Below are 21,164 nucleotides of genomic sequence, written 5' to 3' on the forward strand. Positions count from 1 at the left end.
TCTGCAGAAAAAAAACCCACAAAACTGGGTCTAATACAGGGAGTAGGGCATTTGCCCTACAGGCAGCCAGCCTGGATTCGATCCTGGGCATGTCAAATGGCCTGAGCACCTGAGTAATTCCTGAGTGCAGAGCCAGGAGTAAACCCTGAGCATAGCCAGGTGTGCCCCAAAAAGCTAAAAAGAAAAGAAAAGTAAAAAAAAAAACCCAAAAACAAAAACACGGAACTGAGAGGGTGTGGTTAACAGGTGGAGAGAATCACAGGACTTGGCCCGACTGAGAGTCTCAGTGGCCCCACCATGCCCTGCCTCCATGGACTGAGATATGCATTGTGCCCACCTCTGGCGAGCTGGCCTCCGAGGGGCTGACAGGTTCTCCCTGTTGCCCGGCAACTGCAAGAGCTGTTGGCTGTTGCTAGGAGCAGGCTGGGGAGGCCCGTGGAGGGAGGATGGGCTCTCAGGCTGGGGGCGGGGCTGGCGGGGCTGCCGAGGGAAGGGGCCCGCCTCGGGTTTGCTGTCGCTGCTTGGATTGGTCTGCCCTTTTTACAATATGTTCTGTAGATTAGCGGAGGCGGCGGGTCTGTGAGTGGATTGCATGTGTGAGCGTCTGACCCTGGGTGGGTTCTGTGTGATTTCACCATATTTTTGCTGCGTGCATGGAGCCTGACTAAGCGTTGGCTCCAGACAGGAGGAACCTTTGTAGGACTTGCAGGTCAATGGCTCCCCTATATGGGAAACATTCAGATAGGGCTATACTCACACTGCAGGGAGAACTGTGAGCCTGAGGAGCTGAAACTAGATATGCAGTAAGGAGGGAGTGTGGACAGACGAGGCAATGGGGAGAGACAAGCATTGGCGACAAGGCATTGGTAGCCAACCTTTCTGGCTTTGTGGACCTTCCTTGTCTTTGGGTTAGACCTCCTGGGCTTCTGGTTTTGGGGTTTCGCAGACTACCTTCCTGGGTCACTCTGGGGAAAGTCTTTAAATGTCCACTGAGGTTGAGACTCTTACTGGAGAAAAGGATAGTAGTGAAATAATTTTCTAGAGAAACTCTGCTGTCTCCACCCACCCTTGACCCAGTCATGGGATTGCATCCGTTGTCCAGTGGGGACAGGAGGTAAGATTGTAGCCATTTATGTTTCGTGCTGGCTTCTCAGGTCCAGGCTGAAGTCCGGGATAGCTACTTGCAGGAAGATATCCCCGAGTAAGATGGATATGCCTTGAATGATTAGACAAGCCACCCCAGCTGAGGGAGACAACCCTGGGGCAAAGGTGATCTGTTTGTCGTATCATTACAGAGAAGGAGGCTACGCCGTCTCCGGACGGAGAAATAGGACCCAGGGCTCCACAGATCCCGAAACAAGTTTATTGGGTTCATTAACTTTAGTTAGGAGAGGAAGACACGCCTCCTTCACCCAGCTCGCCCGACTCGCGGGCAGCCCAAGCTGAGAGGGTTTGTTCCTGCTCAGACCGCGAGATGCCCCCATCCCCACCCTCGGACTACGAGATCCCGCCGGGCCGCGGAGCCCCGGGCTCTTCGCATCCAATCAGAGCCGGGCTCCGACGGAGACCCGCCCCCGAGCCCCGGCCCTCCGCCTGGCTCCGCCTCCAGCCCGGCCGAGTTGGGCGGTGCCTGACTGCGCCCTCACTCCGCCTCCCAGCCAATCACGGTACCGGGATTGCTCAGGCCCCGCCCCCGCCCCGCCCCTGCCCAGTCCCGGGCTTGTTCCGCTCCGGCCCCACCCCCGGGCCCGCCCAGCCCTCGGTGCGCGGCTGCCTACAAGGCGCCGCCCGGTAGACGCTTGGAACTGCCGATCCGAGAGCTGCTCGTGGAGGGTAGGCGGCGGGAGCGGAGTGGGTCGGGCGGGGCCGAGCCGGGCCGGGGGCCGTGTCCGGGCCGGCGGACGGCGGGATGGGCTGCACCGTGAGCGCCGAGGACAAGGCGGCGGCCGAGCGCTCCAAGATGATCGACAAGAACCTGCGGGAAGACGGCGAGAAGGCGGCGCGGGAGGTGAAGTTGCTGCTGTTGGGTGAGGCCGCGCCCTGCGCCGGGGTCTCCCAAGCCCCTGGCCCGCACCCTCAGACAAGGGTTTCGAACTGCCAAACTCCCTCTGGACCATCACTTCTAGCCTGGCCGGGAACCTAAATAATGGTTGGAAACTCTGGGTTTGGCTTAGGTCTCTGAGACCCCCCCCCCACGCACACACCCCAACATATCCCAGACCTAGCTAAGCCCAGTCTCCTCGGCCCAACGGCATCTGACCTGCAGATCAACCTCACAGGCCCAAGAGCTCCTACCTGGTTCTTCCATCATTCCCTATTCCCCCCCTCCCCCAGCCCCACTCACCCTCCAACGTCAGCCACCACCTGTTTCCTCCATTCCTATTGGGCAGGACGATCCGCCTCGCCCCCACCCATTCCCTCTTCTCTCTTCTGTGCCCCATCCCTAACTAGACCTTATATCCCACACCTGTGCACCCTGACCCCAGGGACTTCTTGGTGGGAAACCTCCTCCACCCTCCAGCTGGAACCTTCGGGCCTTTGCTTCTAGCCCACTTAGGCGCCTCTCTGCAGGCCTCGCTCTGCAGACCCCTGAGCCCCCTCCCGCACTCTGCCTTTCCAGCCTCCCCCACCCCCTTCTGTGCCGCACTGGATGGCTGGGCTGCGAGGAGGGAGCCAGGGGTTGCGCTGAGATGCCACTGGTGGTGCCGGGGGAGGGGGCAGGGTCTCCAAGCTGCCCAGGGAGGTTCTGCTGGCTGAACGCCTCCCAGTTTCCCAGTCAGGTCCAGACCAAAGGGAGGGACATCTGGGGAGCAGGAGGGAGTGTGGAGGAGTTGGGGTTGTAGCGCCTCCAAGGCCGGGGAAGATGGTGGCTGCTCCAGGGTGGGGGGAAGTGGAAGTGGTAAGCCGACATATTGCTGCCCGGCGGGCAGGCCAAGGAAATCTGCTGACGGGGGCTGGGCTTCCCGCACCCCTTCTGGACCCAGAGGCCTAGGGGGAGTGAGTCGGCTTGAGAGCTGGTCGGATGGGATCTTACAGTCCTGGCAGGGGATGTGATGGACCAGCTGGGGGGGAGAGTTGGGGGTGGGCAACAGAGGTGGACTTTTACAAAGACTGTGGGTCTCCGCTGCCTCCAACTGGGAGCAGGTGTGGTGCAGGGTGGCTGCCTGATTTGAGGGGGTTTTAGAGTTGGGGGGGGGAGGGAGGACCTCGCAGCAGCGTTGGAGGCTGGACAGTGTATGTGGGGGGTGTGGTCCCTCAGCCCCACAGCTGCTATGGGGTCCACAGACTGGGAAAGTGGGGCTTTTCCTGCTGGGCCCAGAGCCCGGGACCAGTTTTACCTTCCCTCCCAGGCCCATCTGTTGACTGCCCCCCCACCCCACCCCGGGGCCTGGCCTCAGGGACACAGCCCCGGAGGTTTCAAAATGGCATCCGCTCCTCTGCCGCTGCGGGAGGAAGAGAAGGGGCGGGAAGGGGCGGCGGCCCAGCCTCCTGGGCTGTTTTGCGTTGGGCGCTTGCCTCTTCCTGTCTCAGCTGCGAGTGCGGCAGCGGCTGTGAGTGGGTGTCGCCGCAGTGAAATGCCCGTGGCTGCCACCCGCTGGGCCTGGGGAGGGTGCTTCCGCTCGGCCACCTCCCAGTGCTCGGCCTGGGGTCTCCAGCCAGCTCCTCCCCAGACTTGAGTGCAGTTATTGTGGTAGCCATGAGGATGACAGGACGGGGGCTGAGCTGGGGCACCTAGGGTCAACAGGGCCCCCGACCTGTTCTGGATCCCCACCCCAGCCCTCCAGGCCTACCCACTGGAGTCTGGCTCAGCTTCGGGACTTTGGCAACCCCCTCCCATGCCTGGCTGGCAGGTCCCTCTCGGCCCACGAGACCTTCTCAGCATCTTGTCCCCCTGGCTTGGTGTCCTCTGTAAAATGGGCTTCCTGGGTTGGGGCCAGAGAGTGCCTGGGAGTCTCCTGCAGGAAGTGGGGGTGGGGGGTCGGTAAGCTCCACGGGTAGGTCTCTCCATAGCCAGGTCTTAGGAAGTGATGGGAGGCCAGAGCAGGTTCACCTGCCGGGCGCCTGTCCCACGTAGCGGATAGGACTCTTTCCAGGCAGCGGGACTCAGGCTGGGCAGGTGCCAGCCTTTGCTCTCAGCCAGAACCACGCCTGCTGCCCCGCCCGCATACTGGCTCCTTCCCTGCTTCCGTTGCCAACCAGCCAGCCAGCGGCGGCGGGCAGGGACAGTCACTGTCACTGGGGCAGAGGCAGATGTCACCCATGGGAGTGAGGGAGGTTTTCCCCATGATTTGGGGGCGGGAACAGAGTGGCTAGTACCAGGGGGACTACGGGATACTCGGCGCCCCGACCCAGTTCAGTGGACACACCAGTCATCCCCAGGGTCATGGGCTGGGTACTTAAGGAGAATGGAAGCCCTCATGTGAGCTGGGGTATCTTGAATTTGGGATGTGCTTCTGTGGGCATCCTGCAAAGGAAGGAGAGGCGGCTTCCACCCCTCCGCAGCTCTGTGCACACTCTCCGGCGCTCTTGCCCACAGGACTTTGCAGTTGCTGTTCCCTCAGCGTGTGCTCTTCCTGCTTCCATCTCACTCACTCCTGCCTGATAATCATCAGGTTCAAGACTCTGCTCAGGGGTCACCACCCAGGAACCTTCCTTGACACAACCCTCCCACCCCCACTAGGCTGGTGAAGCCCCTCTTCTGCCTTCCGACACCACTTCCAGAGATGCGTTTCCCCGGGCCTCAGAGACTGGCTGCTGACAAGGGCTGTGCTGTGCCCAGTTCATTTCTGAGCTTCCTGTGCTGGCACCTAATGGGTCCAACCGTGTGTCAAGTGAACAGCACCTCCTGTGAACTTGGGTCCTGGCAGTGGGTGGATGGTCGAATAAGGTGGTCGGCACGAACGCTGCATACAGCCTGGCTGACGGTGGAGGTGGTCAGGCTCTGTCCAGTTCAGGGTTTGGGCAGATACTGGGAGAAGTTCTTCAGGCCGTTTCCTCCTGGTCTCATCGCGGAGCACTGACATCTTGGCCCGTTTCGTAAGGATCTTCTGAGGGTCTGCAGCCTGTTTCCCATCTCCACAGCCGGCCAGCTGGGCCTCTGTTGAAATGCAGCAGACGCTTTGCTTTCTTCCCTGCAGTGCAGGCTGTCTGGGGCCAGCCACAGGTCCAGCCTGAGGCCTCTACAGCTCCACCAAGGCCTGTCCTGCCCAAGTGGTTAGGCTGCCCCACAGCCACGGACCTCAGCCCAGAACAGTGCTGCAGGCATTCCTGGCCTGGCCAGTAGCGAGTGGACATGTGAGGGTTCAATTTTGGTTTGCCCAAAGAGAAGGAACGAGTTTGTGGTCTTTGTCTAACTTTGTCTCTAGCAAAGGCCCTGGGATACCGTAGGTGCCTATTAAGTGTGTACGGTATGGAAGGAATGAAACAATTGGGAACCACCAAAAAAACAGGAATAAGCTGTTCTGGGACGCCTGCTTGGGCCCTAGTCCAGCTGGAGGGAATGGGAAGGGCTGGCCTGGGACCCTGGCTGGGGAATGTGGGGAGTAGTGGTGCCTGAGAAAGGGGAGGGGGGCGGGAAATGTTCCTCTTGATGGCTTTGAAAAATTCACAGGCCCTGGGGACTGGAGACTAACCCAGCAAGGGCACTGGGGTCGGAAGGCTCTTGGGGGGTGTTTCCTGGTAGCGGGGAGAAGGGATCCCACAGGCCTGGCTTCAAAGCCCCACTCCACCCAGAACTTCCTGACTGGGGCCCGCTGCCGCTGTCGGCAGCCACAGGTGTGAGACTGGGACACCCCAGCAGAGGCTTGAGAAAGACAGCCTGGCCCCTGTGCCCGGGCACTGGGGAATCTCTCCCTTGCCCCCAGCTGCTCAAAGGATGGTGGGAGGTCCCAGTGCCAGCTGGAGCGACTGACTGTCCTGGGGGCTAACAGCCCAACCTCTGGGGGGTCTCGGGTGGGACTGTGGCAGACCCTGGGCACCGGTGGGCTGGTTGCCCATCAGCCTCCGCCCTCCTGGCTCTTCCCAGCCCTCAAAGGGGCTGGAGCTCATTAGCACTTGAATGGGGGGCGGGGCAGCAGGGTGGGGGACTTGCTTCTTCCCACCCCTCCCCCAGGCCGGGCCAGGCTTTGTCTTCCCGGGCTGCCGCCCTGCCGAGCTCCCACGCCTGTGTGGGAGCTGGGGGTCGTCGCTGCCTTTTCTGACCCCCTCAGTCTGCATCCTGCTCGTGCCCCACATTGGTGCAACTGAGTTAAGACATACGCCTGCTGAGGCAGGAGCAAGCGCCGGCCTTCATAGACCTCTTCCTGCGGGGTGTAACTCCCCCGCAGGGTACCTGTGCAAGGAAGGGCCACCCCCAGGACGGGTGAGGGTAGAGAGCAAAGCAGGTGGCGTGGACAGTGGACAGAGGGGACCGGAAGCCTGACCAGCTAGGGAGCATGGGTTTGGGTGGCCGTAGCCTCGGCTGCCAGATGGGGCCCAGGCAGTGTGTCAGTCGTTGGGCCTGGGCACAGAATTCTGCCCAACACCAGCAAGTGGCTGTCCAGCCAGTAGCAGCAGGTAGTGCTGGGGAGGGGGAGGCTGATAGGCCCAGTGAAGTCCCCCGGCCTCTCTCGCACGGGGTGAGCACTTGGCAGCACGGCTCTGTCGAACAAGGCAGGGTGCACATCGGTTCTGAACACCTTGTACTGGAGCTCAGTCTCTGGCTGTATCTCTTGGTCGCTATCTCTAAAATCCACCCATTCTTTATTCTGTTTTGCTTTGTTTTGTAGCCATGGCCCAAACCCAAGGCCTCACACAAGCCAAGCACGTGCTCTACCACTGAGTTACTTCCTGAGCCTCGTTATTTATTTTTTTCTCCTGTTGGGGCCACTCTCGGTGCTAAGAGGACCATGTGGTGCCAGGGATGAATCTGAGGCTCCAGAACACAAAGCAAGTGCTCTCGCCCTTCGGGCTGTCTCTTCAGCCTTGGAGCCACATTCTTGGGGAGGGGGCTGGAAGGGGGGAGTTGGGACCCCACCTGGCAGCGCTCAGGGGCTTCTCCTAGCTCTGTGCTCAGGGATCACTCCTGGTGGTGCTTGGGGGACCCCATACAGTTAGGGATTGAACCAGGGTCAGCTGCTTGCGAGGAAAGTGCCTTTAACCCGTGTGCTATCTCTGTTCCCTGAACCCTGTTCTTTTGGCATGAGGAAGGGTTTGTCCATAAAAGTTCTTAGCCACTGAGCCCCACCATATCCCAGCCTGGCCCAGAGCCTCATGTGACTGTCACCCTGAGCCCCGTGGGGACTGCTGAGGGTCAGGATGGGTAGAGGAGGGCCCGTGGTGGCACCGGCCCATTTTCCCAGGATCCTGGGGCAGGAAGTTTAGTCCAGAATCTGTCAGTAACGGGAAAGGGTCACCAACACAGGCCCTGTCTGCCTTACAGGGCAGGGCAGATGACGAGATTCCCAGGGCAGGGACCCCAGGGACCCATGCTAACAGGTAGCCCCTCCTGGCACCACCAGTGCAGGGTGGGGGCTCCCTCTGCCCAGTCCCACCGAGCTCCCTCTAACCTAACACTCTTGTTCTTACTAACCCCCAACCCCACTCTCGCTCCTGGGGTCTGGGACAGGCTGGTGGTCTGAGAGGAAGAACTGAGCATTTGTGTGGCCGACTGGCCCTCCTGAGTTCGCTGCCTGGGGTTCCACAGCCAGTGCCCAGCACCTGAGCAGCCGGAGGTGGGGCTGGCTAAGGCTGGTGTGAGACTTCACTGACTGGATGGTGGGGGAGATAGGCAACTCCATCCTCCTAGAGTCCACGGGGGTGGCGGTGGGTGCCAGGGAGGAGGGGCCGTGAAGTCTGCGTGGCAGAGCTGGGCCCCTCGGGGAAGTGGTGTCCACACCAGAGGAAAAAGGAGGAAGCAGCTGGAGGAGGAGGAGCCCAAAAGAGGAAGAGAACGGAGGGCCACTCCTGCTTGGCCCCCCCTTCTCCCGGGGTGGTGGCTGTGAACCCTGTGCAGAAGTATCTAGAAGGTGAAACTCACCTGCTCAGACTTATCTGCATAACCCCAGGGGCCACTTTACTGACCAGTAGCTGTGCCCTGCCCTGCCCCAGCCACCCCTGGCCCTAGGCCCCCCGAGAAGGTGGCGGCTTTGAGAAGGATTTCAGCCCCTCCTTTGTCCACAGGAAGTGGCGGCTGGGAGAGGGACGCCAGTGGGAGGGCCTGCAGGAAAGCAGAGGCTGCTCCTGTGTTCCCCAGCGGCCATTGCCCTCCAAAGCCGGAAGGCCGCGGCGGCAGGCGGAGATGAATGCCCGGAAATGGAGCAGCAGCCCCAGGATTAGCTCACTGGGTTTTCCCTGCTCAAGGATGGTCAGAGGGGGTCTCGGCCCAGCCTCCATGTTCCCCTGCTACTACCTGTGGACCTGGGGCTGGCCTTAGTTTCCCCTCTGGTGAGAGCAGTAACTGGCGGGCAGAGAGATAGCTCAACGGTCTTGAGTGCACGAAGCCGATTCTGTCCTCAGCACCCTGGCACCGCAGGGTTCCCTGAGCACTGCCAGGTGTGGGCTCCAAATGGCATCTGTTTCCAGCTGAGGGGGACTGGATTCTCATGACTGCTCCTTTGAGGCTGGGACTGATGAGGAAACTGAGGCTGATGTGACTTACCCAGTAGGTGGGAACACCAAGATGTGACCCAGACGGTGGCTCAGAGCTCTGACCCAACTGCTGGGGTCCCTGGGTGGGTCAGGGCTCGAAGCAGACTGTCTGCTCTGGCATGGGGATCCTTGTCTCTCAGGCGACCTCATGCTGTTCTAGGCAGCTGCCCCTGCTTTTGCCCTCCTCACCATCCCTCTCAGGCCAAGGTCAGGCCACTTATCGTCCCCAGCTCTACACTTGTTCCGTTAAGGACTTAACCGGGCAGGTCCAGACTGCAGTGGGCATTGGCACCGCGTGTGGGTCTGAGGGCGTCTGTGGCAGGCTGGATGGACCTCTGAGTCTGAGTCAGGTGACCCTGTCCCCCATAGAGGTTCCCGCTGCTCTGTGTGGTCAGGCTGGGGTGGGGGGCTCAGGAGCCTGAGTGAATCGTCAAGGACAAGAGATCAGAGATATGCAGCCAGCTCTGGGCTGTGAGTCAGGGACACCACAGCCTATGTAGCTGGTGGCCCCTCGAGCCTCTCGGGAACCCCCTTCCCAACTCTTTGTGCCCTTTTTCCTCGGTGACATCTCTGGTGCTGGCATCTGCGTAATAATGCCCCGATTCTCAGTATGAGCCCATGTAGGCACAAATGAATGGCCAGCCGGGCTGGATTTCCTAGTTTGGGGAATGTAAGAGAGGCTACGCAGGGCCAGCCTTGTCTTGGTGCATTTCACAGGCTGGACCCACCCGAAGGAATCAGAAATGGGGTTGAAGGGGGTTATTCAGAGTCTTCGAAAGCAGCCAAGGGATTCTTAAAGGAAGGGGCTTCCATGAAGAGGACATGACCAGTGGCCTGGTTCTTGGGGCGACCTGGCTTGGTGGCAGGTGGCTCCCGCGGAGGGTGGGACTTGCGCCTGAGGAGCCAACAGTGTGCCCAGCTCAGCGCCCGTCCCCTCCAGGCGGGCCTTCCTGGTGCGGGCAGAGCTGCCCGTCTGCCTGCTGGCACAGAGGCCCTCCCTGGCACAGGGCTAATTTGGCAGCAGCGGGCAGGCCCTGGTGGCCAGTGCTGCTTCCCTGTGGGTCATCATGAGCCTTTGAAGCTGCTGGAGCTGCTGTGCGGAGGGGCAGAGCCTGGCGGAGGGGAGGTGACCTGGTGCAGGCTAGGCACCAGGTGTGTGGGCGTCTCAGGGTCCATCTGGGACCTCCGGTCTCTGCCACAGAGAGGCTCCGTGCAGGGAGCACCTGGAGGAAGGAAGAGCCGCCGGGGCGGGGCTCGGAGGGTCTTTGTGTGGCCTCCCCCTCCCTCCTGTTCCATTGTTCATTTGTGTGCCGCCTCTTCCCAGGCCCCAGACTTCCCAGGCTCTGTGGGGTAAGGGGTGAGGGTCCAGCCCCTCCCCCAGCTGCTGGAACTGAGGCTGCTTTACAGAAACAAATGCACCCCGCTGTGGCCCAGCTCCCCCCACCCCCCAATCGTGTCTGGCTACTGGGCTCCCCCTGGTGGCCGCCAGATCTGGGGCCCAGAGACCCAAGGGAGCAGCAGCCCATTTGGGCCCTCACCCACAACCACTGACTGGTCTGCCACGTGGCACCTTCCTGGGGTGGGCTTCCCCTGGCTCATCCCCACCTTCTCCCCAGTACCCCCCTAGAGCAGGCGGGATCAGTGGCGGGGCGGGCCTGGTGCCGTGGGTCTGAGCCGGGCTACCGCCCAAGTCGGCCCAGGCTCCCCACGGCTCTGCTTCTCATCAGCAGGCTGGGCCCGCCACGTCAGCTGGCTGCTCTCCCCAGCCCCACGTGTATGGGGGAGCCCACCAGCTCTGGAATCTTCGCCCAGGCGGCAACGTCTGTGGCGGTGCTCGTGGGCAGGAGACCAGCCCGGGCATTGTGGGGCACTGGGTGTGTGGAAGGGTATTGGGGCTCAACTCCCACAGAAGAGTGAGCTGTTCCATCCCAGGACCCCGGGCTCCAAGTTCCAGCAGGGCCGAGAGCCAGCTCTGGTCTCTGCCCATCTCCACGCGCCCCTGCAGCCTCTGGCTTCAAGGGTACAGCAGGTTTCAAGGGCATGGTGGGCTGCAGGAAATGAGGGCCAGGGGCTATTCCCCAGGGCATCCAGAGGAACAGTAATGACTTTGCTCAGCCCTGCCCTGCCCTGCCCTGCCCTGCAGGAAGAACTTGCTGTTGACTCTGCAGCCCCTCCCTGGAGGAGACAAGGGGGTGTCCTGTTTCACAGATGAGGGGCCAGGCGGGGGCCAGGCAGCAGGGCTGCGGCACCTGGAGAGCTCAGGAAGGATCAGAGTCTGCACCAGGTTTGGGGTGCTTGGGGCTTCTCAAGGCTCAGTCGCCTTGGCAGAGGAGAAACAGGCCCTACAGAAACCCGTGTCCCTGGGATAGAGAGCCCAGGAGGGACGGCCAGCAGTGAGGGGGGCTGCTCAGGGAGGCGGTGCCCTATTGCCCCCCTCCTGGGCATTGCTGAGCTCCTGGGAGCAGGAGCAGATGTCTTGGTGCTGAGCAGCCACCTGCTAACACCGGGGCGCACCCTGACACACCAGCGCCTGCCGGAGCCCACAGCTGCTCCACAGGTGATAGAGGCTCTTCCCCAGTGGGAAGCGGTGTGAGCGCAGGGAGCCTCTGTGGGCCTCTTTGGTCTCCCTCAGCTGGAGAGGGCAGCCTCAGCGGGCAGGAGAATCGGGCCACTGGTCCCCATCTCAGCGTCTCGGCACTGATCCCAAGCCCAGGTGCAGGGGTGGGGGGGCCACTCGAATGTGGTGAACTCGAGCCAAGCAGCCTGGCTGAAAGGGGGCTGTCTGCAGAGGTGCAGAGGGAGGCCAAGCCCCCCCGGGCCCCACCGCGTTCCTGCAGGTGCAGTACTGGTCTCTCTCCACCTCTGGCCCCTGCCCTGCTCTCGGTGCCCCTCGGCATGCCCTGACTTCTTGCCTGGCCACTAGCACCACACCCTTGGCCGCCCCTCACACCTTCCCTGCGTGAGTCAGAGCCGCTGGCAGGACAGAGGGACAGCTCCAAGTGCAGGGATGGGGTCTGTGTCCTTGATTTGTCCACCTATTCAGTGGGAGTCTTTCTGCAGGGGGCCTTCTGGGCAGAGATGGCCCAGAGTGAGGGGCACCCCATCGCCTGCCCACCTCATGTCTGCTGCATGTGGTGCCATCCCACTGGGGAAGTGAGATGCAGAGGGACTCGGTGTCACCATCTCCATGACTGGGCAAGGTTGCCAGGGCGCTTTCGCCACCTACCAAGAAAGTGATGGGTGGAACCCAAGTGATAGTACAAGGGTAGAGCTCCTGCCTGGCATGCGGCCGACCTGGGTCCCATCACCGGCATCCCATATGGTCCCCCAAGCCTGCTAGGGATAATTAGATAAGTCTTGAGTGCAGAGCCAGGAGTTACCCCTGAGCATCACTGAGTGTAGCCCCAAACTCTTCCCCCACAAAAAAAATGAAAGTGATTGACCAGCCGGACAGACATTGACCCTTCAGGTGGACAGGGGTCACAGAGTCATGCTAGAGGGCGTGGCCCTTTTCCTAAACCTCAGGTCAGGAAAGCCATCTGTTGAGTTTCAGCCCCCCAGCCGGAATGCCAGTCAGCTCCCTCATCCACCAGCAAATACACATCCTTGTTGATTTGGGTCTTTCTGGGTTTTGTTTCTTTGGAGGGGCCATACCCAGCAGTGCTCCGGGCTTACTCCTGACTCTGCTCAGGGATCACTCCTGGCACAGCTCAGGGGACCAAATGTGGTGTCAAGGATCAAACTCAGGTTGGCTGCATGTAAAGCAAGTGCCTTAACCCCAGCACTGCCCCTCCTTTGCGTCCTCAGCCTCTGTGACAGAAGCTGGGGCCTGGGAGGACAGACACCACAGGTCTGTGGACACAGCAGCCTGGGGGCGAGCCTGGCCAGTACTCTGTTTCCCTGCACTACGGCCGTCTCCAGGAATGTGTCTCAGTAGCTGTCGCTCAAGGCCCTCTCCTCATGACCCCACTCTGAGGTGGCGGTGTCAGTGGGGGCCCTTGCCACTTGACCACAACCCACTGCCAGGGATGCTCTAAACCCCTGGCTCACCACCGCCCTCCGCAGCCTGCCCAGTGACTGCCCGCCCCACCCCTCTGAGGGCCACAGCTATGCGTCAGGGGAAATGTGTATATCTCCCAGGGAGCTGTGGGTTGCAGGGTGTGGGAGGTGCCAGGTCAGGTCTGCCTCTCCCTGGTGTGCCCTGCATGTGCTGGAGTTCCTCCAGGGACTGAGTGGACTGCGGCCTCTGTCCTTGCTCTCAGGTGGGGGCTGGAGTGAGGGCAGAGCATGTGGCCTCTGCCCACAGCTTGATTCCTGCCGCTCGTGTTGGTGAACCTTAGAGCTCTGAGGTGGTCATGACTGACCCTGAAGGGTGTGGGGGCCAGAGTGCTCAAAGCTGCCCCTCCCCCACCCTGATCTGCCATGGTGACGGAGTTTTGGGACATGTAAGTGGCCAGAGCAGGGGTGCCCAGCCCAGAGAGACGGCTGAGAGTTGGTGCAGGTGTGACTGGGTCATCTGGGCTGAGGCTGTGGACAAGCTGGGCCTGGGGGCCCATCTCCCTGCAGCTGGGGCCAGGAGCCGCTCAGGAAAGGGGAGAGGGGGTGCACTGTCCCGTCTCACGGACACCGGGAAATGGAGCTTGCGGGGCTGACTGCAGATCTGCCTCTGTCTGGGGTGGAACCAAGGAATCTGCTTTGTCGTAGGGATCACTCCCAGTACTGCTGGAAGCCTTGGGTGACTCCTGGCGTGCCAGGGGCAGAGCATGTGGTGTGGGGTCAAACTCAGGCTTCACACCTCTGCCCTGAGCCATACCTCCCTGATCCTGGGAATCTGCAGCTTTTTTTTTTTTCTTTTCTCTTGTATTGAGCTCTCTTTTTTTTCCCCCCTTGTTGTGTTTTGGGCCATACCCCGCAATGCTCAGCGGTTACTCTTGGCTCTGCTCTCAGGGATCACTCCTGGCAGTGCTTAGGATCAAAGCCAGTTTGTTTGGGTTGGCCATGTGCAGTGCAAGCACCCTACCCACTGTACTATCTCTTCGGCCCTAGCTTTTTTTTTCCCCTTCTAATATTTTTGGTGTCTTTCAAATAGCACCCAGAAGGTTTTGGGGTCACTCCCCTGTGATACTTGGTCAGGTGTGCCCATGGGTCCATGCTTGGACTGGACAGTGCAGCACTGTTTGGACCCAGTGGTGCTGGAGGCGTGCAGGGATAGGGGTGGAACTTGGGTCATGTGCACGCAGGGCCTAATCCCTGAGCAATTCCTGGCCCTTAAAAAAATAAATAGGGGCTGGATCGATTGCACAGCAGGTAGGGCATTTTTCTTGCACGCTGCCGACCCAGGTTCGATCCCCAGCATCCCCTATGGTCCCCCGAGCACCACCAGGAGTAATTCCTCAGTGCAGAGCCAGGAGTATCCCCTGTACATCGCCGGGTGTGACCCCAAAAGCAAATAAATAAATAATAGTAATGTTCCAGGAGAGAGCTCAGGCCAGAGCATGTACACAAAGGAGCCCAGCATTCAGTCCCACGCCCCCCACCTGGGGGTGGCCCTCAAGAACTGCTGGATGTGGCCCTTGCTAATTATTTGTATTTATTCCCTCTCCCACCCTTCATCGTGGATGTGCTGGTGGGGCTCAGCACACGCCTGACTGTGGCTGCCCACAGGGGCTCACACATCAGGTCACATGGCCGGTACATGTGCTCCCCAGGCTCCCAGTCAGCTCTGAGATGTGAGCCATTGCTGTGGTGCTCACCGGGGGCTGAGCCTCTGTTTGTGTTCCTCACACATTGGGCTGTGGTGGAAACGGCTGGTAGTGCCAGGAATCTCAGGCAGCTGCCAGCACCTTGCTTGGCACATGTGGGGCACCTGGGGTTCGAACTCCTGACCACATGCTGCAGTGTAGGTGCTCCCAGGCTGGGTGCTGCTCCTCCAGGCCTGAGAATGTGCTTGTCTGCACCATTTAGAGCATCGTCTCGTGGCTGAACCACACTTGGCCAAGCTTGGGAGCCCAGGCATCGCTGGGCTGCTTGTCCAGCCCTTGTCCTTCTGAACCCTGGCTGGAATCATGGACCTTGAATTTTCGGTATCCAGTGACCCCAGTCCTAAAGTGAGAACAGAAGCAGTACCTGTTTTTGGGGTGTCAGGACAGTCACAGAAGGGCATGTGAGGTGCCCAGGCGGAAGGCAGGTGGGACTCTCAGGCCAGAGAAGCTTCTGTGACAGTAGAGGGCCTGTGCATGGCCCTGTGGGTGGAGCAGGACTCGGCTCCAGCCCTGCCTCATCATGGCAGCGAGGAGAGGGCTGTGCTGGCCCACGGCGGTGCATGGACTCACAAGCTGCCTCCTGCAGGGCGGCCTGCAAGACTCCAGCCAGGGCAGTGGGGATCCACATGGGCTGTGGTGTGTGCAGGATGCGAAGGCTTGGAAAGCGCCCCCATGGGCAGCTTGGCACTCTGGCAGCGGTACCCCACCAGCCTTCATGGCTCCGCTGCCCTGACCACCTCCGTGTTGCCACTGGGAAGCCATGGGGAGGGGACTTGGGTCTCCAGGGTTCCCTGGACCAGCCTTCCCATGACTGCTCGCACCCTCTGTTCCAGGTGCCGGGGAGTCGGGGAAGAGCACCATTGTCAAGCAGATGAAGTAAGTGTTGCAGGGGCGAGACAGCTCCAATCCGGACCACCACCCTCTGTATCCCCTTCCTATGGGCCTGCACTGCCCAGGCTGGGCCCTTTCCAGCGGTGCCTCGGGTCTCCGTGGGCCGGGCCAGTTGTCTGCCTCTTCTGGGAGGTTTCTGCAGGTACCAGCATCCCCGAGCAGTAGGGCAAGACCTCTGTACTCTGTGGCTCCTAACCCTTAACCCCTGGTGACTAGGATTATCCACGAGGATGGCTACTCCGAGGAGGAATGCCGGCAGTACCGGGCGGTCGTCTACAGCAACACCATCCAGTCCATCATGGCCATCGTCAAAGCCATGGGCAATCTGCAGATTGACTTTGCCGACTCCTCCCGCGCGGTACGTGACCCGCCCCCCCCAGCCTGGGCCCTTTCCCCGACGGGTGCGTGTCGATCTATCTAATGGGCGCCCCCTTCTGCTGTGTCCAGGACGATGCCAGACAGCTGTTTGCGCTGTCGTGCACGGCCGAGGAGCAGGGCTTGCTCCCAGAGGACCTGTCCGGCGTCATTCGGAGGCTCTGGGCTGACCACGGCGTGCAGGCGTGCTTTGGCCGCTCTCGGGAGTACCAGCTCAATGACTCTGCCGCCTAGTGAGTGCTGTGAGGGCTGGGCGGGCCGGGCCGGGCAGCCTAGAGAGCACCTTCCCTGCAGGCCATCCTGGACACTGTCATTCTCTGCAGCAGTGATGAGTTGGGCAGGCGACTCGCAGGGGGTCAGGGCCTGGTGGGGACGGGGATGGGGTTCCAAGCAGGGGCACAGCATACTCCGGATGCTGGGGTTGCAGAGAGGGCTGTGACTGGCTGAGCAGGGGGTGAGGTGGTGGATGTGGGCACAGATGTGTGTGGGCTGAGCCTCGACGCAGCTGGAGAATCATGAGCTGCGCAGCCCTCTGGGTTAAGCTCCAAATAGCCCGCAAGTGCCAGGCCTGCAGTGCAATGCTAAGCATCCCTGGGTGACAGGACCAGGCCGGAGGGTGATGCTGATAGCTACAGAGCTGTGTGCAACTCCACAGGCCTGGGGCCGCCCGGGGGCCTGCACCCTCCTCTGCCCGCCCCCTCAGCCCTCGAGCCCATGCCTGCCCAGGAATGTGGGTCTTGCCTAGTCCTGGCTCCCGAACCCCAGATGCACGGACAGCCTCCCCACTCTCCTTGCAGCAAGTCCGTGTAGGAGCTATGGCATTGCAGCCAAACGCCCCGGGGAAAGCCAGGGGCAGCGCCAGGCCTGGCCTGAGCACTGCCCCTTCCAGAGGTCAGGGAAGTGTGGGCCCACAGAGCTTGTCAGTCCTACCAGCAGGTGCTACCTCAGTGCCTGGCGTGCCCAGTCTCCTCCCATTCCCACATGAGGGGCTTCTGCTGTGTGCCCAACACTGCTCGCTGGTGTACAGACACAGGCCACACTCTCCTGCATGACTGTCACTCCAATAAGATCACCCAGGGTAGGGGATGGAGAGCCCCCCGACCCGGGGGCAGGGATCCTTCCATTGCCCCGAGACTCCTGTGGGGCAGCAATGAGCCCCACCACCGGGAAAGAGGAGGGGCCGTGGGGAGCCCACGGTGGAGCCTGCCGTAGGGGCGGGCCTCGGTCTGCAGGTCACGGCACATGCGTCACGCTCCCGCATGGCCCTTCCTGTTTTTCTGTTCTGTCCCTGTGTCTCTGAGGTCATTTCCCTCTGGCCCAACTACTGGTGGGAGCCAAAGGCTGGCCCAGAAGCCCTCCCCAGGAATGAACTAGAATGCACTGGACAGTGGCTCGGGGCCTGCCCACAGTGCCAAGGCAGCAGGGAAACTGAGGAAGGGGCAGGGCTGGTCCCAGGACCTGGCAGAGTGACCCAGATACTGATTACAGGAACTGATAATGAGGAGCCCCTGGGACTTCTGCCAGCAGGTGTCCCTGCCTTCCCTCTGAGGAGCCTGAATTTTAGTACGCGCTGGGCAGAGGGCCCAATGCGCCTGCAGGCCTCGACCCATCCTGCCCCTGCCCGGCACCGAGGGACCTGAGGGATGCAGAGGGCTCTGCAGCGGAGCCGGAATTGGACCTGTTAGCATCGCAGTCCATGTCGTGTTCCCCCTCCCTCGCCCATCGCCACTGCAGCTGTGACCTCAGAGGTCAGGGTTTCTCTCCTGAGCAAGGACTAATGCAGGCAGGGCCTGGCCTGAGGAGTGAGGGGACAGGAGGGAAAGGGACCTAGTGCTGCTGTCCTTGGCCCATGTCAGGAGGCCCCTGCTGGCTCGTATGACGCCCTGCCCCACTCTGTTCCCAGCTACCTGAATGACCTGGAACGAATTGCGCAGAGCGACTACATCCCCACACAGCAGGACGTGCTGCGGACCCGCGTGAAGACCACGGGCATCGTGGAAACACACTTCACCTTCAAGGATCTCCACTTCAAGTGAGGACACGTCCGGGTGGAGGCAGCGCCCGTCAAGTGCGGCTGGAGGCGGGGGGACGGTTTGGCTCCCCTCGCCGAGCCCCCTCGAGGCTGGTGTTGCACAAGCCTTGGAGGACGCTACCCCTCCAAGTGGCCTGATCTCAGTGGGCTGTGCAGTGGGGCAGGGTGGGGTTCTGTCTGGAAACCTCCGTTTCTGGAGCTCAGGGGCCCCTTTGTCCACAGGATGTTCGATGTAGGCGGGCAGAGGTCGGAGCGGAAGAAGTGGATCCATTGCTTTGAGGGGGTCACCGCCATCATCTTCTGCGTAGCTCTGAGCGCCTACGACCTGGTGCTCGCTGAGGACGAGGAGATGGTGAGCGGCCAAGAGGCCATGGGCAGGAGCGGGGGCGGGGGTGGTGGTACTGTCTGGTGCTGACCGGGCTGTCCTGCTATTTCCCCCCCACCACGCCTAGAATCGAATGCACGAGAGCATGAAGCTGTTTGACAGCATCTGCAACAATAAGTGGTTCACGGACACGTCCATCATCCTCTTCCTCAACAAGAAGGACCTGTTCGAGGAGAAGATCACACACAGCCCCCTGACCATCTGCTTCCCGGAGTACACAGGTGGGGCACTGGCCTCGGGGAGATAGTCATGACCCAGTGGCCCGCGGACGCCCCCTGCTGGCCAGACGGGTAACCCTGGGACTGGGTCCCTCCTGGTGCTGCCGGCCTGCTCCACTGGATTGGCCATGCCTGCACTCGCTGCCCACAGGGACCCACGTGTCCCCTGCAGCCTCACTCTCTATCTCCCACAGGGGCCAGCAAGTACGAGGAGGCAGCCAGTTACATCCAGAGTAAGTTTGAGGACCTGAACAAGCGCAAGGACACCAAGGAGATCTACACGCACTTCACGTGCGCCACCGACACCAAGAACGTGCAGTTCGTGTTTGACGCCGTCACTGACGTCATCATCAAGAACAACCTGAAGGACTGTGGCCTCTTCTGAGCGCGGTGGGGCCTGGCAGGATGGTGAGCCCAGAGTGGGTGCGGGCTGGAGCAGGGTGGGGCCTGGCAGTGGGTGTTGAGCTCCGGCACCCATTTAGGTTAGAGGACGGTGGGGTTCTGGGGACACAGGTTCAGGGCAGCATGGCAGGATAGCACTGGTAGGCTCAGTTCTGCTCAGGCAGTACATGTGCCAGGCCAGGCCCTGGGTCCGCACTTGGGCCATCCTGCCCTGCCTTGGAGAAAGCCCATCCCTGGCCCTGTGTTCCTCCATATCCCCCTCCTCCCCTTCCCACTCACCCCTTCTCTTCTCACACTCTTCCCTTTCTGCGCCTCCACTCCCCTGCCCACCACCTATTGGCCTGAGGAGGCCATGAGTCCCCTACCACCTGGGGGGTATGGATTGAAGCTCTCCCATCATCCTTGGGGAGGTGGGGGGACTCTGCCAGGGCCAACAACCCCTGCCCTGACTTAGCCAGCTCCTGGCACCCGCCTCTGGGTCACAGCTCCCAGGAGAGCGTGGTGGTTGTCTAGGGCAGCTGGAGGACAGATGCCCCAGATTCTCTCCACCCACACCCTGACTCATCCCTCTCCCCCCTCCCCCTGCAGGGCCACCGCCGACTCTGCTCCCCCAGCCCCTGAGGAAGATGGGACCAAGAGGACCACGCTCCCCGCCTGTGCCCTGGCCGCTTTTCCCCTCCCCTCCTCTGTTCTTGGTCCCCCTGCCCCTCTCTCAGCTGCAGTGGCCCAGGGAGGGGTTGCCACAGGTCCCCCTATCTGAAGCTCGCCTCATCCCGGGTGCTGGGAATGACTGCGGTCCCATCCCGGTGTTTGCCATTGTTGTGTTTGGCGATGGGAAAGGGACACGTAAGCTAGTCTCCCAAGGCCTGTCTGCAGGGCCACCCACTTCTCCAGCCTGGGACCCACCCCCTGGTTTTGCCTAACACCAGCCCCTGACCAGCCCAAGTCCAAATGTTTACAGGGGCCTCCTCCCCACTCATCCTTCCAGCCGCGCGGAGGCCCCAAAGGTAAAAGCACAAGAACCTTGAGAAACCACGCGTACAGGTCACTTGCTCTTTCACCTGGCTTTTTAAAAAAAGAAAAGGAAAGGAAAAAAAAAGACTCAGACCAAGAAAAAAAGAAACTCACACCAAGGGAAACAGACTCAGACCAAGACAAACTATTTTTAGACAAACTATTTCAATGCTCGGATCTAACCAGTGCCCTGCTCCTTCCAGTGATGCCGTGCCTTGAGTGTGTCTGCGTGTTTACACCCGTCCCCTCGCTGGCTGCCCTCTGTGGGGTGACAACCTTCCCGCCCTCCACAGAATCGGGTTCCAAGGGCTGTTCCAGACAACTGCCAATGTCACTGAGGGTCCCCATCCCAGTGGGCCCCCGGGCCCTGACTCCATTAACCTAAATGTAGCTCCTTAGCGCTAACCTAGGAACCACCGCTGCCTGCTGAGGGGCCCCGCCCCACCCGCCCTCGCTCAAGGTCCGGATCCTTCAGCGTAGAACACTTCCTTGCTTTTTTCACGTTTTATGGAATTGTCCATCTGGTTTGAAATAATAAAATGTAGAAAGAAATCTCCGCCTTCTTCTTCCCCAGGGGCAGAGACCTAAGTCTAGAAGTGCCAGAGTGCCCCTAATCCTCATGGGGGCACAGAAGTTTGGGGTGATGTGTGAGGCTCTCCCAGTGACACTCGAGTCCTGCTCTCGGTGCCCCGTATATCTGCTTTGACTAGCCTTTGTTTGGGGGCCACACCTGGAGGTGCTCAGGGATTACTCCTGGCGGGGCTCAGGGACCATACTGGATGCTGGGGATCGAACCTGTGTCAGGTGCAAAATAAGGCAAGTGCCCTACCCGCTGTATTGTCTCTCTGGTTCCAGACCACTCTTACCTGGTAGTTCCTGGGCCTCCCCAGCACCTGAAGTCTGATGCCAGGTGGTCTTCCTCCACACAGAGGAGGGGCGTCAGGGGAGGCCAGTGCAGAGGAGACTTGACCTCTCTTCCCAGCCCACAGCCTCTTGCACACATGTCCCCCCTCTCCTGCCCCGCCCCCGACACACACACTACCCTCCTAGTCCAGGATGCTTCCCAGAGCCCCGTCCAGAATTCAGCCCCCATAGGCTTGACCAAGCATAAAGTAGGGGGTGTTCTTCAGAAAGATTTTCGTGCAGAGAGCTCGCGCTCATACGGGTCTCTAGAGTTCCAGACATCCCGCAAACCTGAGCTCAGCGGGGGCGGGCAGGCCTGGAGCAAGGCCTCAAGTGAGGAGCGCCCTGGGCTTGGTTGCACAAGGACGGCTCTGAATGCAGAGGCTTCCCCGGGCCTTGCGCGAGAGCGCACACACATTGAAGCTGGGGGCTCGGGTGCCCGCAGCCGGCCGGGGCCTGAGCCCCAGGCCCGCGCACGGTGCTCAGCGCACGTGTAGAACCCAGGACAAGGAGTCGGCGGGGCGGGACGGGGCGGGGCCGGGCGCCTCCGTCTC

The 21,164-nt window shown here is 61.0% G+C and overlaps 1 protein-coding gene across 1 annotated transcript; it reads left to right on the plus strand.

The window, feature by feature from the left end:
- Positions 1-1,774: 1,774 nt before the first annotated feature.
- On the plus strand, positions 1,775-20,253 carry GNAI2 (G protein subunit alpha i2). The gene is made up of 9 exons (XM_056129525.1): positions 1,775-2,027; positions 15,224-15,266; positions 15,498-15,639; positions 15,729-15,889; positions 17,560-17,688; positions 17,911-18,040; positions 18,141-18,294; positions 18,486-18,699; positions 19,282-20,253. The coding sequence occupies exons 1-8, from the start codon at positions 1,910-1,912 to the stop codon at positions 18,674-18,676; spliced, it is 1,068 nt and encodes a 355-aa protein (XP_055985500.1). The 5' UTR covers positions 1,775-1,909; the 3' UTR covers positions 18,677-18,699; positions 19,282-20,253.
- Positions 20,254-21,164: the final 911 nt, after the last annotated feature.

Source organism: Sorex fumeus, unplaced genomic scaffold (assembly GCF_029834395.1).
Source record: "Sorex fumeus unplaced genomic scaffold, SorFum_2.1 ptg000072l, whole genome shotgun sequence".
Lineage (NCBI taxonomy): Eukaryota > Metazoa > Chordata > Mammalia > Eulipotyphla > Soricidae > Sorex > Sorex fumeus.

Excerpts from the sequence above, each read along its gene's own strand:
- GNAI2 (XM_056129525.1), top strand. The coding sequence starts at position 1,910 with ATGGGCTGCACCGTGAGCGCCGAGGACAAGGCGGCGGCCGAGCGCTCC. Across the intron at positions 15,640-15,728 it reads TTGCCGACTCCTCCCGCGCG|GACGATGCCAGACAGCTGTT; the intron begins GTACGTGACCCG and ends TGCTGTGTCCAG. Across the intron at positions 17,689-17,910 it reads TTCAAGGATCTCCACTTCAA|GATGTTCGATGTAGGCGGGC; the intron begins GTGAGGACACGT and ends CTTTGTCCACAG.